General features: G+C 41.1%; 1 protein-coding gene across 2 annotated transcripts; it reads right to left on the bottom strand.

Annotated features, from left to right (window-relative positions):
• Positions 1-396: 396 nt before the first annotated feature.
• pggt1b (protein geranylgeranyltransferase type I, beta subunit) lies at positions 397-19,545 on the bottom strand. 2 transcript variants are annotated; one of them, XM_004547255.5, is made up of 10 exons: positions 19,401-19,537; positions 17,843-17,976; positions 17,054-17,172; positions 15,748-15,812; positions 15,320-15,471; positions 13,493-13,625; positions 12,437-12,482; positions 9,045-9,229; positions 7,709-7,817; positions 397-3,709 (listed from the first exon to the last, which is right to left on the bottom strand). In XM_004547255.5, the coding sequence occupies exons 3-10, from the start codon at positions 17,097-17,099 to the stop codon at positions 3,543-3,545; spliced, it is 903 nt and encodes a 300-aa protein (XP_004547312.2). In that variant the 5' UTR covers positions 17,100-17,172; positions 17,843-17,976; positions 19,401-19,537; the 3' UTR covers positions 397-3,542. The 2 variants fall into 2 exon arrangements, with proteins under 2 accessions (XP_004547312.2, XP_004547311.2); XM_004547254.3 differs by lacking the exon at positions 17,843-17,976 and having other exon boundaries at positions 19,401-19,545.
• Between the last annotated feature and the right edge of the window lie 49 nt (positions 19,546-19,594).

The following is a 19,594-nucleotide window of genomic DNA, read 5'->3' as shown; positions in this document are numbered from 1 at the left end:
TCTCTAACAGGCTGATTCAGCCACATGGACAGATACAGGAAGTCTTTCATAGGTCATGTGACACATCTATCTGAAAATCATGTTTTCTCATGTTAATGGTTTATTCAAACCCTGCACCCAGGAACCAGACACGCAGCAAAAAAAAGGGTGGACAGATCTATATTTAAACGTATACTTTGTTTCCTTATTTGGATTTCAAATCAGATTTTACTTTAGTGAAATATGTTGCCATTTTGAATTTTATTTTACTGCGCTATACACTATTATACCTATATTGTTATAGGTTGCATTAACCTTTATTTTTAACTTCTGTACCGAAGAAATTCTCCAGCTTTTGAGGTTAAAGTGCGACTTAGCTAAAGTGAAAAGCTGCACGAACCCACCCACAGAAAACAATTCAGACAGTTAGTACAGGTTTTATTTACCATACATACAGTTTGCACTGCCAAGCCAGAGCCAACATCATTTCATTCAAAGCTATAGACAAACAGTACATCACATGCCAACATTTGCATATCCAGTTCCTCTAACAGTCTCACTCACATCACCGTAAACCTGGTTCTCTCTTGCACGATATAAGTCACATATTTATAGACATTTACATGTGTATCTACACTCAATATCTCTACAAAGCATAGAAAAAATAAATTTCATTACCTTTATTCTTACATTATTCATTATTACATTATGTATATTTATTGATGGCAAAGCAGGGGTTTATGGTTTGACCACATGTTGCTGGATCTCGGAAGGAAAACAGTTTTCACTGCAGCTTAAAGCACAAAGCCGTCGTCCACCTGTTTTGGGACAGAGTGGACTGCGATGCGACCGGGGGAGAGCACAGGTGACTCTGCTGAGACAGCCTTCATCTGCAGTCACGTGGCAGAGCCATTAATCCAATCTTTCATGCTTTTTAAGAAAGTGTCCACAGGGAGCGTTAGAGTGAAAAAACAAAACACCCCAAAAACAGATTCCAGTAAAAAAAAATCACTTCCATCAGTCAGATCGTACAGTCTAATTGTATAAGCACATTTAACAAAAATGGGAGGAGCAAAGAGTTTAGAGAGCAGTCGTTACCCTTCCTGTAAGTTTACATGCATTTAGAGTAGATGGTTCCTTCCTCTTTATTCTCCTCCAGGAAAGAAAAATATCCTGGGCGTCTGTTGACAGAAGGAGCATCCCTAACCCAGTTTAACTATGCTGCATGTACAGAATTGCAGTATTCACAGAGCACTGACCCAAAACGACGCTGCACGAGGCACATTTCAAAGTCAAATTTGAGCGAGTGACAGGCCGAGGATGGCCTGAGGAATCTGTATAGGAAGCAGAAGTGACGTCCTAAGATGCAGATCATTAAATTTCACCGGATCTGGCTCTACAGTGGTGCAGCAGAAGTAACAGTTTTCTTTCTTACAGAGCAAAGAAAATCACAACACATTGATTCAAGAATATAATGACTTTAAAAAAAGAAAAAGAAAATTACTTTTTTTTTTCTGAATTCAGATCCTTTCTTTACTTATCTAAGGCTTAATTCAAGAACATCTGAAAAAGATGCACTGAAACAAAATCTTAGGAAAAATGATACTATAGTAACAACGAATAGCCACAGCAAAGCCTGTCGCTTTAGGAAAAGCATGCAAACATGAACGATAATAAAGCATTGGCTAAAAAGTAGCTGTAAAACCAGGCTATATAACACTGAGGGCTTTGTTGGGAGTCGAGGAGAAGACGTCAGCCTACATTGGTTTACTTTTAATAATAGATGGCTCAAATTATTTATTTATTCACCTCTTCTTTCCTCCGTCTCCCTGGTCTGTAACCTTAACTGAAAACGAGGTCAATTTGGAAAGGGAGATGATGCCAGGACCGGCTTTAGTTTAGATGGTAGGATAAAAAGAAAAAGATTGTGAGAACGGCTGTTGCATGCAGCCTACAGTGAGGGTGCAACCACTGCAGGCAGCGTTTGCTTAGACGGCGACCCCGGTATGAAAGGATGTGGCTGGGAGAAGATGGTTATTTGGGAATGAGAGAACCTCAGTGAGGGCAGGAGGTGGCGGCTGTGATCAACTCAGTGTCGTGTGTCACTCTAAGGGTTGTTTTTGAAATTTAAAACTCTCTGCCTCGGGTCAAGAGTAAAAGGTTGCCTAAACGACATGTGAGTGGTGTTCCTTTGAGCACCTGTGCGGTAAACCCTACCAGCTCTGCCTCAGTGATTTAGGGGTCTGGGGTCAGATCACTGCTAAATACTTTGTGATGAACATTTTCGGTGGGGGGGGATGCAAGTAGCTCGTTGGGATAACACTTGCTTCTGTTTCCTGACACTCTGTGGTCCATTCTGCTCACGCTCATTGTTCTCTGTTGTTACCTTGCATCCTTTCTGCACTGAAAATAACTGCACTGTTCAAAGGAATACATTTCCTCAAGCTACGGTGCTATTGTCTCATCTTTTCTTACCGGTTTGAGGCTGGTTAGCGCCTTGCAGGGAGCATGCAAGCTAGCGAATGAGCACAGGTCAGGATGCAGGAGTTGTGTTAGGATGGGGTCTGCTGCTACAACCGGGAGCTACTACCTGGTGGTTTTCCCCTTCTTAACAAACTCCCTGGAGAGGCTCAATCTCTTTTCTGTTAGCCGTCAGAGAAAAATGCAGACAAAGAATGATATTTTCTAAAATGATTTGCCTGCAGCTAAACCCATAACCACCTTTTCCATTAATTTCACACCAGGCGCTCTTTAATTTAAATCTTGATCAGTGCACACAGCCTGCAGTGGTGAAACTGGGAGATGAGTAAACCTGGCCTGGTATCACCTTTGGGACATGAGAGCTTGAGGCTTTAAACAGGTTCACAAGCAATGTCAGGATGGAAATGCTACAAGGGCAACAAAACAAAAAGCAAAAGAAGGAAAAGGAGACTATGCTTCGAATTCTTTAAGTCTTTGAATGAAAAGGAGACCTTAACAGATCTCACATTTAAAATTTAGAGACATTACTCAGCAATAGCATAATCTTAGCAAATAAACCTGATAAAAAGACAGTGTGGATGCTCCCAGCCCTCCAGGGATCCCCCCTTAAACACTTATTACAATGTTTCTCATGTACATTTAGAGTTTTGATCCTTGGCTATGAAGATATTGTTCGCAATGATGATGAGCAGCAAAGCTCAAAAGGCCATTATCTAAAAACTCAATGGAACAATGGAGGCATCAGAAATGTCAAGTTTATAGCAGCTCAAATTTGACTTTCTGGCACGTTTTTATTCCCACGAACCACAAACAGCACCGTTATTGACTACTGTGCGAATAAAAGGCAGCAAAAAACGTGAGGCGTGTGGCTCTTAACGGAAGAGTTGCACTGGATGGATTTAAAGTGAGCGTCCCAAAGTTACTGCTTTTGTAAAGAAGAGCGTTCTTCAGTCCTCACATGAGATGGCCTCTTGTTAAGTGGCCAAACCTCTTCAACAAGTCCAGTCCTCCTTGACTGGTAACTGTTCGACGTTGCTGATAACTGAAGCCATTGAGAGGGAGCGCCGCGGTTCATCCGGCTTTCAGTGCTGACGTCCGCAGGTGTCGGTGTTGTCTCTCCATGTCTGCTGCAGCTGTTGGAGGTGCTGAAAGGCTCTCTGGGTGATGTTAAGACCGGGGTGGACCTTCTTCAGATTGGGCTCTCCAATCAGGGACAGACCACAAAGCCCTAAATATGCATGAAGAGGATCTGACAGAGAGGAAGAGAGATTGAAAGAGTGGAAAGAAGAAACTAGGTCAGAGATGATAACATGCATCACAGCACAAACACCTGTATGTGACAGGTCTGTAGCCTTTGCAGTACTCGTACACTGACTGATGACGCCAGAGGAAAAAAATGGAAGCCATTTTTGCTCAGTCTCTTTCTTATTGTTGAAACATGAACTCTGACCTTAACTGAGGAAAGTGAGGCCTGCAGTTCTTTAAATGATGTTCCAGGTTATTCTAGGTTACAGAGCTCTTGGAACAAATTTGCCAGGTTGGCCACTCCCAGGAAGGTTCACCACTGTTGAAAGTCATCTCCATTTGTCTCACTGTGGTTCACTGGAGTCCAAAAGTCTTAGGAATAGCTTTATTACCCTTTGCAGACTGACAGATGCCAGAGATTTTGTTTCTCAGCTGCTCTCGAGTTTCTTTAGATTGTGCCATGTTGTGCACGTTATTCGAGATCTTTTAACCTGCTTCACTTTGTCAGACAGCTTCTATTTAAGTGATTTCTTGATTCACCAAGAATCTAGCCATAATCAGGCCTGGGAGTGGCTAGTGAAACTAAACCCAGCTTTAAAAAAAAAAAAAAAACGATTTTGGTTAAGCACATTTAATTTATGATTTAACAAAAGAGGGCAGGGCGGGCAGGTTAGATAACTCGAGTACAACAAAGCCATCTTTGTCTAATACTAAAATGTGTTTGATGATCTGAAACATTTAAGTGTGACAAATATGTCAAAGAATAAGAAATGAGGAAGGAGACACATAACTAAACAGATTCAGAGTCTATACAGCACCATGAGAGCTGTTGGCATTTTTTGCACCATCATCATATTCTATCTGCAGTATCAAGGTGAGCTGGTACCGTTACTAGCTTGAAATCATATTACTGGGAGCTTTCCAATTTCATGCTCAAGTCTAATGTAAGAATTCAAGAAGACTACAACTATGAAACTTGACCGGCCTCTTAAGTAGAGGAACAAGAAGGCAAGTAAGGTCTAGTAATGAAAAATCTCTGCATGGTCTTGAGTCCCGACGTCCGTCATAAACCCCAGTTTAACCACTGGATAAGATGAACGTGCTGGATGTCCCTTTACCCATCCATATGCAGTCAATAAAACAAAAACCTCATTTCACATAAGAACCTTCCTCCATATGGTTTTCTTGCACTGAACCTTTAAGTAGATATAAATAATGCATGCAGGTCGCCTCTGTGGTCGTTTCACCTCCCCTGGGACGAGAGTAAAAGCTGCACGAGCCAGTAAATGAGCAGTAATTGAATTATAATGAAATGACAGATGATTGGACACAGACATTAGAGTCAATCAAAGCACCATTAGTGGCATCAATCAGGAGTCAACAAGGACTCAAACTAAAGGCTGAACAGAAGAGACGTCTCCATCAGTCCAAGGTTTGAGGCGGTTTGACTGATAAGGAAATTATCAATGTCCATTTAGCAAACTGTCTACTGGGGCGATCGTGGCTCAAGAGTTGGGAGTTCGCCTTGTAATTGGAAGGTTGCCGCTTCGAGCCCCGGCTTGGACAGTCTCGGTCGTTGTGTCCTTGGGCAAGACACTTCACCCGTTGTCTACTGGTGGTGGTCAGAGGGCCCGGTGGCGCCAGTGTCCGGCAGCCTCGCCTCTGTCAGTGCGCCCCAGGGTGGCTGTGGCTACAATGTAGCTTGCCATCACCAGTGTGTGAATGTGTGTGTGTGAATGGGTGGATGACTGGATATGTAAAGCGCTTTGGGGTCCTTAGGGACTAGTAAAGCGCTATATAAATACAGGCCATTTACCATTTACTTACCCAGAGATGCAGATGAACATTAAAGCAGAGCTGTTAGCTCTGTTTTAGTTACAAATAATGATACCTCTATCTGGCTCTTTAGCAGCTAAGTGCTAAATGTGTGGGTCCGAGCAGGTAGCACAGAGAATTGTGTGACAGACAAATAGTATCTTTAGGCACTTCGTTACTAGCAGCCTGTCACAAACGCATCGTTTCTTTCCGTTTCTTTCCATTTCTTTTCCGTTTCGTTACAACTTGGCATATCTTAGCATGCTGTGCAGCGTGCTCTTAAAAAGATTGAAGAAACTGGACAAATCTGAAAGTCATGTCCTTAAGAAACAGGAAAAAAAAAATGGCAAAAACCTGACACGGGACCAGAGATGCACCTGAACCTTCAGCTGATCCATCTACTATTAACATCAGCCGTTCTTAAGGAAGGCAAACAGGGAGAGAAGGCTGAGGTGTGCTAAATTACACAGCCATCTGTAAAACATGGTTGATCTCTGTCATTGTTTGGCACTGCATTTTAGCCAGTGGTGTTGGGATCTTGTAAAAATTGATGGAAATATAAATACAGAAAACTCTGTTTAGATTTAGATCCACATGAAAATGACCCCAAACACACTACCAGAGTAGTAAAAGCATACCTGGATAGAAAAACCATACAATGGGGCAATATCATAGATTGGTCTCCCCAGAGCCCGAACCTCAATATTATTGAAGCAGTGCGGGATCATCTTGACAGAGAACAGAGCTTTGAATGTCCTTGAAGAAGTATTTCCAAAGACTACTTAAAGAAATGACAACAAAGCTTGCCTAACAGAGTTCAGGCTACATTGAAGAATAAATATTGTCATACCAAATATTGACTTTCATGCTCCTCAGAATTGTACAGCCTCTGTTTTCCCCTTATATCTTGCATTCCATTTTATTTTTGAATATGTTTCAATAAATCGCTGCACCCATTTCCCGTTTTCCTAGCAAAATATAAAGAAACGAAGGGTGACTCAAGACTTTTGCACAGCAGCGTATTGATCAATGCCACTTCAAAGCACTTTCTCCAACATGAATCAGCATAAGGCTGCTTTGATCACTAAGCTACGCCTTTGGGCCACGAACTGTCTCTTGTAAGTGTTCTAAAAGCAGAGACACGCGTATACAATAAAGGCAGGAGCTTTCTTTGTGACAACCATTTGGTTTGTTCAAATTCTGTCACGTCAATTACAGCAAAAAAAAGTTAGCTGAAAAGACCTGTGGATTTTATTTGATTTTGTTTTTTTAATAAACAGCTGATATTTTGTTGGTTCAATTTAATCACTTTAAACTGGAATTTCCGCCACTCTTACCCCGTGTAATCCCACATATTCCTGTTAATCAGATTGTTAAACAGTACCTGTGGACAAACTTGGGCTGTGCCAAATGTTCAAAGTATATTTGGCTTTATTTGGTGCAGATCTGCTAAACAAATACACAACACCTTCTTTTGTTCCGGGCTATTGTTGCTGTCCCATCTTCCCAAGCCAGTTCCTTCCTGTGCATGCCTGCGCAGCTCAAACACGCACACACACAGAAGTCCAGCGGTATCTGTTCCCATACTGCTGCAGTCTCTTTTATTTCCTAAAACTCTCCTTTGTACATGTATATTCACACGGCTTTGTCATCACACTGTCTACCTGCCCTGTTCACCTCATTGTTCCTTCCACCCTGTCTTCCCCTGCCTTGTTCCTGTAACGTGAGGAGCCCGATCTGCTGTGTCCTTGGCTACCAACAACAACCACCTCATCAATTACACATTACAAGGGCGAGGAAGAAAGCACAAATACGGACCAGACGAGCAACTAGACCATTGAAGTTTAGGGTTACAAGAGCTCATCCGCTGATCTCAAATAAAACCGGCAACCACAGCTCCACCCTGACCTCCCTGTACCTGTGGAGGGCATGGAAACTGTTCAGTAAGAGAGAGAGGAAAATAAAGGTATCCTAACTGCTTACATCCACCACCTCTTATCCTTGAGATATTTAAAGCCACAGCAAAGCATAGTAACCTAAACAGAGCTTCTACAAAAATAACCTCTATGCAAACAAACAGCAAAACTGATTTTTGTAAAAACTATGGGTGGAATCCACATTAGGCTTTTGAGTAGTCGGGTACTTTTTGCACTTTACCTAATGACTACATGTACTGTGAGATGCTTACCTGGATGGCTGTCTGGCCATTTGGCGAAGCCGCCCACCAACCGATCCTGCGTGGACAGGATGAAGCTCCGGTTCTTTTCAAAGTTTGTATACTGGAACACATCTAACAGCTGGAAAATAAGGGTAATAAGAAAAAGGAAAACATCTGCAAGAGACTCTAACAAAACAAATGCACTGGTATACATTTAGAGAGCGCTGTTTATTATAAGATTAAACTGGCTCAGTACACACTCATTTCCAAAGAAGCAGAGCAGACTGTGTTTAGAGAAGTCACACACATATGACAACATTTATTTCCACAAAGGTGAAAACCAGTGATTACACACACTTGATATTATCCCTCTATATACAGACATCAGGGGGGAAAAACATCAAACCTCAGTGTGAGCCATCTGCAAATATTTTGTTTGACTGTGAAATTTTAATCCTTCTGGCGCTTGACAACCCACAAATCTACTGTTTTCTTGCACTGGGTTTGCTTTAGCACGAGTGTGCGTGTGTGTATTTAGGTCAGGCTTTTAGCCTATATGGAAGTGAAAACCAACCTATGTATTAATTACCACATGTCCCGGTGTTTTATATGCTGTGCAGGCTGAAGGACAGAAATAACATGCTGGGACTTTTTCTGTCCCCAGCCTACTTTGTGGTCAGTTTTTCCCTCAGGGGCAAAAATATTTGTCCCTCCAGTTTGTCTTCATTGTACATTCCTTCACATCCACCCTGATAATTTCAGCAACTTGCGATTGAAAAATTCAAAAACTGTGGCAAAAAAGTAGCCGGAAATGCCACGGGGACTCAACGGCACCGAGCTGTTGTAATGTAACTAGATGATTACATTTCCGTGTCCATATCAGGTGACGCTGTAGGGTTTCAGAGGGGTTTGCGGCTTACAAGCAATTAAATCCCCCAGTAAACCACGAGTTTAGACGATGTGAGATTTTCAAAAATGATTCACATTTAGTGAATGCCAATATATTCTAAAGTGTAACATCTTCTATTCTGTAATAAAGAGAAATTTCATAAACTTAACTTCTTAAAAGGTTCTATAAATGAGACAATCGACAGGCCCACATTTTTCCCAGTGTGAACATGTAGGGTAATAGCCTCTGTAGGAGGAAAAAGAGCAGCACTTCCTCACTGTGTGCTGCAATCTAAGCTTCCCTATTTAGTGTTTCGGTATCCGGTTTGGCTGTGCATCCATGTTGGTGCACAGGAATCACTTCCTCTTAAACTGCTGGTATTTTAATTGCCATTTAGTGCAGCACCCAGCTTCACTTTTAATGCATGCAAAACGGTGTCTCTATATGCGTGCACGTGTCTGTCCCACTGGTCTTTACCTCCAATGTAGCTCCCACCCAAAAGGAGTAGCATGTATCTACGGGTTTGTTTGGGCGGCCGTGGAAACCGCTCTGCTGCCTCATGATGCACCAGCGCCGGATCCGGTCCAGTTCCCGCTGACTCAGTGCCTCCTCCAGTCGACCCATCAGACACAGAGAGGCTATGGCGCAGTACGTCCAGCCGCCTAGAAACACAACACAGGCTCATTAAATTTGACTAATCTGACAATGTATTCAAACTGGAAAGCAGCGCCGGTGGTTCATATGTTTTGGTGACAAACAAGATGATTGCAGGGCACGGCAATCAAAACACCGATTTTATATCTGTGTGTGGGCTCAAATAACTCACAGGCTAAACGTAAGACGAGAAGAGAAAAACCTTTAGAGATGCTTTGTTGAGGGCTGAAAAACAGAGCATCATACAGCTGGACTAATACCAGCGTGAGAGTTTTGATTGATTGATGATAAGCTGTTATCAGAGCAGCCATAAGCAATCTTCTACAATCCAGCTGTCAACTGCTTTCATTATCACAGCTGCTCTAGCTGACCTCCACACATTATGAACATCACTGCCAGCTTATCTGTGTTTGTTTGAACGTGGTAACGTGTGAAGGGGAGACACAAAGAAAAGGCGTGGTGAAGTGTTTGGGTCACGAGTGTAAATCTGCCAACATGCTACACTTGCCTATAATCAGCCATGTCTAGCTCCCTTTCTGCTTGAGGCGAAGGAAGAGGAGATAAATATAAATGTCAAACAGAACTGAGGGGAATCCTAACCATTGACTCTAACCGCAGGGTTGGGAACAATCGGCTTTATAATAAAAATAGACCCTAAAAGCAGCTTTCTGTTTGGAAAGTATAACAATATTCACACCTGAATGTAACCTTATTTCCTCCTGTGCCAACATATACACTAAAGTCCCAAAGCTTGAGCCAACTTTCATTGATTTATTTTAAATAATCTGGGGAGTATGACCTTCTTGTCATTTTACTTACTAGTGGTCTTGAGCACTAGTTCTCCAGGCTTTCCCAAAATTAGTTTCTAAGTTCATTTTTGGACTTCGGCTGCTTTTTCCACTCATTTTCAGGCAAGTCCTTTGACCGAAACATTTTCAAAAGATGTAAAAAAAGAGGTGGCATGAAAATGAACCAAACTCACGGGATGAACTAGTGTTACAACAGACAACTTGGCAAGGAACTAATTTTAAATTGTAAATAAAAGCACATAATTTATTCTCATTTTAGTTTAATTTAGTTTAATCTTCCAAAAATGCCAAATATAACATAAATTGACAAGGATAAAATTGTATTTTTGGACCAACAAGGTGATTCCCAAAGTGCTACTAACCCAAAATAGGAACATTGCGGCATAGTGTGCGGTTAAAATTAGGAAAAGTGGAAGATAAAAGAAGAAGTGGCTTGCCTTAAAAAAATAATAATAATAACTATCTACAGGAGATGAAATTAATCTGAAATTCATGTCCTTATGAAACAGGACAAAAAAAAAAATCTTAAGGGAGGGGGAACAGGGAGAAAGGGCTGAGCTTAGGGCTGTGCGATATGACCAAAATCTCATATCCCGATATAAGAATTCTATCATCCGATAACGATATAAATCACAAAAATTTAACATTTTCTGTAAATTCTGTGAATCTCGGGCAGCTCGACTTGCGTGAAGTGTTTCCAGCTGCGCGTCCTTTACCCGGAGTCGAGTGTTTTAACCGATGCATGAAACTATACATTTTTAGACATAAGTTGTAACGGCCGCCGTTTTCTTTGTATTTATTACACGGCGTGCTGCGGGTTGCCTGTTCTAACGTTTGAGTCTAAGGTTTATTTTTTAGCACCTGGCGGCTCATTTTTACTTCTCATCCGTAAAAAATCTGTTCTTTCACGTGATTCAGTTTATTTTGAAAAGTCTCAACAGGATCTTGAGCTTTATTGTGAAAGGTTTATGTGGAACATACACAAGCGGACACGCGAAGGTGTTACCGTCGCTGTTGCTAACGACAACACATAAAAACAGACGCTTGTCCCTCAGTAGTGTGGTTATATTATATATAAGAGAAAGAGAGAACTTTCTCTTATATTAAGAAATTAATATAGCCTCTACAGTGACCATCAGAACGATGAAAAAATATTGCCGTAAACAGTTTATTTTGCGACACCATGAAACAAACGATAGCGTAAAATGAAACGATAGATGTTTTTATATCGTCATCCAATATATATCGTTATATCGAACAGCGCTAGCTGAGCTATACTAGTGAATAACCCAGATTTGACTTCTTTGATTCAAATCATCACCGAAATGTGTGAAAGTCAGGAGAGAGGTGCAACATTGTGTCTACAGCCACCTGTAAAGCAGGGTGGAGGCTCTGTGATTTGGAGCTGCATTTCACTCACTGCTGTTGGGAATCTTGTCAACATCGGTAAAATTACAAATGTGAAAAAGCACAATCAGCTTTTGATCCACCATGCAATACCATTTGGAAAGCACCTGACTGGCAGCAAATTCATGTGTCAGCACGACAATGAGCCCAAACACACTGATAATGCAGTTTAAACACGAGGGGTGACATCTATGGAATTTCTCTGAGGTCTATTTATGACAAAAATGTTGTTTTCTTACCATCTTAAGAAAACAACCATGCATGGCAAGAAAAAGGAGAAAAGTATACCCTGCACATAGTTTTTAATAATACCCCATTTTATGCATTTAACACAATTATCAGCAAAACAGTGCAAAGCAAACAGCGTGGGAGGCCTTGCTGCTGAACAAACACACTTTAGGGATGTATGGGCATCTACTCTGCATCTCTACTGATGTGTAATCAGCCTTCAGACAGAGAGTTGGCATGCTTGCAGAAGAGAGCAGAGTCTCAATGAAGGCTGTAATCACAGAGGTCGAATTTATCTCAAGGAAGGAAATCACTGAGACACACTAGAATCTGTGCCTTTGAGCGGTTTCAATTTATGCGTTCACAGCGCCTCACAAAGCTACCACAAAATGATTTCTTCACTGTGCCAAGAAGGTGACAGTAAATGTGTTACTGAGAAGTGTGTGTATTTGTGTAAGAGCATGTAGGATGAAGGCTTTTGTGCCAGAATAACACGGTTTAATTTGAGCGGGGGAGAGCTTAATGAGGGCAAGGTACTGTATCTATAGAGAGTTATTTAAATGGCTAATCCTTTAAAGCACTTAGCACCATCGGGGACGTTCATACCCTTTACTGCGACACAGGCATACACACCCACAAATCCTTTGATCTGATATGAACTCACAAATCGAATCATTATTCAGAGACATTTGTGCTGCGAAATGCGATAATTTTCTTCCTCAATGTTCACTTATCTGATAACATAAACAATTAAAATAATATCAGACTCACCATGTGACTCTCGCCCAGCTCCCTGGCCAAACCCGCTGTCATAGGACTAGAAAGAGAGAGACAACGGTTCAAATGTGAGCAAGGATAAAAAGAAATCACCACATCAGTCTTCTGAATATATATTTATTCACACTGACACCCAATTTAGTAAAAAGATTAAATACATTTGTGTTGCAATCTGTTTCAGTTTTTAGAAACTACCGTATATAATCTCAGTAAAATACATAAACATGCTCTGAGACAGCTCGCAGAGCTCCGACTCCTTTTTCTTTCTTTAAAAAAGCCCAGATAAGGTTACCCTGTTGTTTTAAAAGAAGCTGAAACTGTCATGAAACACGACAGTTTTCTACACATATTTATGAAAAACCGCCACCTGCTACAATAGGCAGCTCATACAAAACTCACACTAAATGACAGGCGGTACGCGGGAAAGTCAAACCATGTTTTGTCCCTGTGTATGATCTGATCACGCCTCAACAATAAGGTTTGTAAATGGATACGTGGCTGCTCATAAACAGGCCCTCTGATACATAACCACCCACCACCCACTGCTTCTGGCATACTTACATTCACGAATAATTAACCTGCTAAGCAAAAAAAAAAAAAAAAAAATTGGTATCCATCCAAAAGTATGAAGCCTGTTATCAACACACCAGTGAAACAATGATAAACTATGTAATAAAAGCCTCTTGTGCTAACTGCCAAAATTATATGAGCTTGTCCTGATACACAATCAATTTAAGGATTTAGTGGAACCCGCATTGCTTCGAGGACTTGAGCTCTTGATAAAAATATCAGTGTAGTGCAAAAAATGTGTTTTCCCTCCTGGTCGGGAGGGGGGAAAGAACACTCTGCTACAGCTTTAAGACCACACCGCACTGCTCAGCCCCCTCCGTTTATTATAAATGAAGTATTTCTCAGCAGAGTGCCACCTACTGAAGGTGGGTGGCCTGTTCTTCTCATTCAAATGTTGCCGCGCTGTGTTGTTGTTTACAGCTGCACCCAGTTACCAGGAAGCTACATTTCATATTTTTTCATTTTTTAACATCTACTCACCAAACTTCCTCGGATGTATTCAATGGCCTTTTGGATGTCCATGCCTGACCAGTTGTCCAGCATGTAACAGATACTGGCTGCACAGTAGATAAAGCGTATATCATTCTCACTTCCTTCTGGCACTGCGTAAAAACTGGAAGAAAGAGGAAGCAGTAAAGCCGGATGAGCTACATAAACAACTGGAAATAAGCCTGCTGTCCATTCTGAAGACGAATTTGATTTTTATAAAGCTTCTCAGATAAAACTGCTAAGGCATTGTTTGTGCCGCATTAGAGAGCTGGCAGTCGCAGAGTAAACACTTATTTGTCATGTGTTTGTTCAGAGGTTGCTGACTAATGTTGCTAACTGTCGTTTTTGACCTGTTTTTTTAATCATTAGTGAGGCGGCTGTTACTTTTCTTAACACCAAGTGAACTTACTGGCAGTTGTGTTGGCTACCGTTGTCGCCCTTATGAATGGTGGGCGTGCCAAAAGTTACATGTACATTGACAATAAAAAGCTATTCTATTCTATGCTACAGAGAGCACAGATATTTTGTGGAAAAAGTAAGATGTGAGATCTAAGCTCACGATCCATCTCAGGTCGCAGGTTATTGGCTGGAAAATGACACACGTGACCTCGGCCTTGACCGAAATTTGGTTGAACACCTAGTAGGTGGTCACTGTGTGCAAGTGTCACTAAAATCGGATCAATATTCTTGGAGGACTAGTGAATCTTCTGAAAATGGAAAAACACCCACAAGTTCGATTAAATTTTGGCCAACTTATAGGAAGAGTGGATGTTTGGCAGACGTCTGGCCACGGCACTGGCTCATCGGTCATTTGACCAGATGAGCCAAAATCCTCTCGATCGCTTTGTTGCCCGTTTCGTTTTCTTCTATTCTAATTCCCGCACTGATCCAGTGATTGTTTCTGCGTTGTGGCAGCACGCCTCAAGCACAGCTATAAATAGTTACAGGGATGTGGTGACGTCACAGTTCCCACGAGCAAAGACCAATGCCAACAATAATGCCGCTTTGGGAAGGTTTATCCTGCTGTGATGGTTAGAAGAGAGTCGTTAAATTTATAGAACATATAGGCGTCAAACATAAGGCCCTGAGTCCAGAATCGGCTCAGCAAAGACTCTAATTTGGCCCACTGGATGAAAGAGGGCATAAATTTTAGACTTTTAACTGTAGTTTTGCATCTTTTTTCCACTGATAAAGATCTCTCCTATGGCCATTCATACTTCATCAAGGTAACTAAATAACAGATAAACAACTGAATGACAGAACAGATTCTTTTTTCCACCATCTACTGTAGAATTGTCTGTTTCTTGTGTTTTTACAGTGGTTTTCACACTAAACCAAAACTAAATGCATTTTCTGGAAATGAACAAAGGCTTTCTGTCTTATAATTACAGGACATTTTCGGTAGTTTTATATGTTCGTTTCTAACAATGACATCCCAGGAAGTCATGCTGACTGATTCATTTCAGCAGCATTTCTTTATCATGTAGAAACACTGAGACATAATCATCAAACTGCACTTCTTTTTAATAATAACATAAGAAAAGATATCTCAGGGAATAAATGTGCAGCTGAACCTCTTTACACAAACAGAAAGGGACGTTTCACTGATCTACCCCACTAAAGATTTGCAAGCGTTGTATTGTTTTCTTGTTGTACAATCTTTTATCAGGGTGCCTGGAGACTTGCACACAGAACTGCTACTGCAGAATCAAATGTGAGTCAGTCCGTGTTAAGGCTGCTTGTTGTCTCCACCACCTCAGGTGTATTTAAATCGAGCTGCTGAAGGAAATCAGAACGTGTATGTGTGTGCGCTCTGACCTGCCATCCTCCAGCTGCAGCGCCCTCAGACCAGCCAGACAGGCCTGCTTGTTAACCCGGCTAAGGTCATCTCCAAGTATCAGCAGTGAGCACAGCCCAGTATAGGTCATAGCTACATGGCCACTGTCATATGGATGGAGCACACCTGGGCCCTGGAGAAAACATCAGCAGGAGATATTATTTTTACCACTGAAGCTATACGGGAAGAGATTGTAGACAGAATGGTAATAGTTCTGACTACTAATCCTTCAGCTGGAGGGAAGAATAACAAAATATTTGGAGCAGGATTACCATAAATATAGAAAACAACAGAAAAATAGGGATAATAGTAGTGAAGCCGCCTCTAAGACTAATGCAAAAGAAGGTGATGCTTTAGTTTTTACAAAACATAACCTCAAAAAACATGCTGGGGTGGGCGATGGCTGTACCTTAGTGCTGTAAGGGATTCCAATATGTGATGATCCCCGAAACCCACATCGACTTAGGTTGGATTCTGAAAAAAGACAAGAGCGGAAGGAAGAGCAGATATTTAACAAAAGGTCGTCACTCCACACAGGTGAAGAAAAACTGGGACAAAGAAAGCATTACTAGATTTTTTTTTTTTAAATTCTCCCGAAAAATAATAATATAAAAAGAACACTGCTGCCATCTCCTGGTTATGACAGAAACACCACTTACAGTGGACAGCATGCTCCAGCAGTTTCAACATACGATAATTAAACAGTTGTTACATGTCGCACATTTATCACCATTACATCTACAGATCATTATGCCCTGAGTGGCAGGTGCTATTCGCACTTATTGTTGAGTTTATACTTGCTCCACAACACCTTTATCATTTTTTTGATGCATAAATATAAAGATTAAATCACTCGAAACATCTGCAGTTTCATGCCAGAGATCTATTTCCATACCAATGATACATTAGGAAATCTCGAGTGCCTCCTGAGTTGTGTTTTTCACACCTAATGACAAGAAATTTAATGTGACGCCAAACATATGGCAGCAACAAAACCGAGACCAATCAGGCATGGCTACCCCTCTGTAATTTCTGTTGATGGCTTGAATAATTAACTGAATGGGCATCTAAACAGATGGCACAGACTGGCTTGTTAGAGACAAAAAAAACCAAGTCATTAAAGATTTAGAGTCCAACTTTCCCTGACGAATGAATGAATGTAACAGGGTAAGCGAGGAGAACACCTGGAAGTCGGTATTGGTTTCATAATCCAGACTTTCAAGTTCGACAGCTTTGAAGTCGACAAACACGAAGAGAAAAACCTGAAATGTATCCTGGGGTAAAAATCTTAAAAAGGCAGAAAGCTGAACTTCTCAAGAGCCCATCAATCCCACAGTAACTCAGTCTCTCTGTAATATCCTGATGATATCTTAGGGACTGACACGCACTAACCCTCACCCCCTACCAGCATCCCGTTTGCTAACAGCACCAGAGATTGATGATGAATTCCATAATTTTCAAATCTTTTTGATTTATTTTCTAGTGCAGTTCAATTTAGGTACTAAACCAGTTAAACTTAACTGTGGAATCTTACACCAAAGAAACAGGGCACAAATGTAGGCAAAGATGCAATGCCTGATTAATGCATTCAGGAACTCTGACAGCTGTATTGCTCTACCACTTAATGTTAGCCTTTGTAAAAAATAATATTCCTACTGACAATGATTTTTTTTTGCACTGCCAACTGCTAAATAGTTATAAAATGTGTGACTTACGATCCTCAGTAGGCAGAACCTGTAGTGAGTAGATGTACTCAATCATGACGTTCCGATCAATCACTTCTAGGGCATCCAGCACATCCAGACCAGACAGGGCGAAAAACACGATGGTCAACCTAAAAACAAGGTGAGATTTACATTCATTTTTACTTATTACAAATATATTTGTGAGAATGCAAAAAATCAGAGGCAATGTAAGATGTGGTTTATTGTAGTGGTGTGCGGATACTGAAATATCTATTCCTCCGATACCAGTTATTTATGCTCTAGAATTGATTCTCATATTAAAATATTGATATTTTAGTAATTTGGGGTAAATTTGTAGTTTATCATTAACAGGAACACAGTGGAAAGAAACAATATCATTACGATCATCTAAATTGGAACTACTTTCTCTTCCGCCTTTCATAGTCATATGCGAAATACGGCTGTATAAATGTGTGGCAGCCCCTTGGCGTGCGCACTCACAACAATGGCTCATGTGTGGACGTATTTTACCTCCACAAAAAGCCAAGACACGGTTTGCGATACATGTGGCAAGACAGTGAGGTGTTGTGGCAACACCGCTAACCTCGTCAAACACCTCAGAGTAAATCATATAAGAGAATATGACGAGCTTATGTTGAGGCGAACGGAAGAGGAGGAGAGGGACAGGCGCTGCTAGGGCGAGACAGACGTCTCCCGAACATCTTAACACTTTCAGCTCCACCTCCTGTTTTCTAGTTAGTGCCACCGTTACTAAACCATATATCACAGTAGTTCTCATTACCATCTTGTAAACCTTACCTTTCACTCTTTCTGCTATCCTGACAATCACTCCACCTTGCCTGCACTCTCTTCTTCACCTCTTATTGGACGGTTCATCGCTTTGGATGGTTGATGTCAGGTACTTATTTTTCTTCACTGTGACACCTCCTTCCCTATCATTCACACACATTTCTGCCATTTGCGCAATATCTCCAAAATTAGAAACATCCTGTCTCTAAGTGATGCTGAAAAACTAGTTCATGGATTTATTACTTCTAGGCTGGACTACTGTAATTTGTTATTATTAGGATGTCCTAAAAACTCCCTGAAAAGTCTTCAGTTGATCCAAAATGCTGCAGCACGAGATCTCACAGGGACTAGCAAGAGAGAGCATATTTCTCCTATATTGGCTTCTCTTCACTGGTTCCCTGTTAAATCCAGAATTAAATTTAAAAACCTGCTCCTCACATACAAGGTCTTGAATAATCAGGCCCCATCTTAATGACCTTACAGTACTCTATCACGCCAATAGAGCGCTTCACTCTCAGACTGCGGCCTTACTTATGGTTCCTACAGTATTTAAAAGTAAAATAGGAGGCAGAGCCTTCAGCTTTCAGGCCCCTCTTCTGTGGAGCCAGCTCCCAGTTTGGATTCTGGGGACAGACAGCCTCTCTACTTTTAAGATTAGGCTTAAAACTTTCCTTTTTGATAAAGAATATAGTTAGGGCTGGACCAGGTGACCTTGAATCCTCCCTTAGTTATGCTGCAATTGATGTAGGCTGCTGGGGGATTACCATGATGCTTCTTCAGTCATCTTTTTCACTCACTGTGGATTTATACACCTCTGCATTTAATTATTAGTTATTATTAATCTCTGTCTCTCTTCCACAGCATGTCTTTCTCTTGTCTTCACCCATTCACCCCCAACCGGTCATGGTTCTTTGTATTATTGTAGGGTCTTTACCTGACAATATAAAGCACCTCGAGGCAACTAGCTTGGCGGTATATAAATAAAACTGAATTGAACTGAAATATTCCGCCTTGCTTCTGGTGACTTTCATTACTTTTTTATGGATCTCTCTCAACCACCTGCTTCGTGTTCTTACTTCAGATCACAGCCTAGTTAGCCAAGTAAGTACTAGTTAGTACTTACTTTTCATTTCATTTATTCTGCTTAAATTATGGTAAACCTCTCAGTTCGTTCTACATTAGAGACACATTTTCTTTATAGCGAAACACTAGTTTATAGTTTGTAAAGCGGCGTTTTCCGTTAATTAAATAAAAAAGTTGAAACACGTACAGTTAATATTCAAATTTACAAATTACAGTTCGCTGCAACACTTAGGTGAGACCAATTCCCTTGATGACTATGATAATAACATGACCTATCACTTAATAATAAACACCTCACTGCATTGTGTTAATACATCTGTTCATCTGCCATAACTTGGCTAAGCTGGTGCTTGCAGTTATGCTATGCTACTAGCATTAGCCTCCATTCAAAACTGCTTGTGAAGACCACCTAGCTTAGCTGCTAGTGAAGTTCTTCCACAAAACACACAAACTAGAGCATCTTTGTTCATTTCGGTGAACTGACCTGGTCGTTTCCAGCGAGGCGTATCTCTCAGGTAACACCTGAAGTGTTCGCTGAAAGAATCGTACATGTCGATCTCTTAGAAAGTCTATTTGCTCAAATTCTTCAAACTCGTTCTCCTCTTCCGCCATCTTTGCTTTCGCACCTATGAGAATCCTTTTCCGGTACGTTTAAGTTTCAAAATAAAAGCTCATACT

The sequence above is a fragment of the Maylandia zebra genome, linkage group LG12, assembly GCF_041146795.1.
Source record: "Maylandia zebra isolate NMK-2024a linkage group LG12, Mzebra_GT3a, whole genome shotgun sequence".
NCBI lineage: Eukaryota > Metazoa > Chordata > Actinopteri > Cichliformes > Cichlidae > Maylandia > Maylandia zebra.
The sequence above is the reverse complement of the archived record's forward strand: the minus strand, read 5'-3'. Positions and strand labels throughout refer to the sequence as shown.

What these genes read in the sequence shown, in the direction of transcription:
- pggt1b (XM_004547254.3), bottom strand. Translation starts at nt 19,528, where the DNA reads ATGGCGGAAGAGGAGAACGAGTTTGAAGAATTTGAGCAAATAGACTTT. An exon ending in GGTTCTGCCTACTGAGGATC is followed by an intron (nt 15,813 to 17,053) that starts GTAAGTCACACA and finishes GTCTTTTTTCAG; the next exon opens with AATCCAACCTAAGTCGATGT. An exon ending in AGCTGGGCGAGAGTCACATG is followed by an intron (nt 9,230 to 12,436) that starts GTGAGTCTGATA and finishes TTGTGTTTCTAG; the next exon opens with GCGGCTGGACGTACTGCGCC.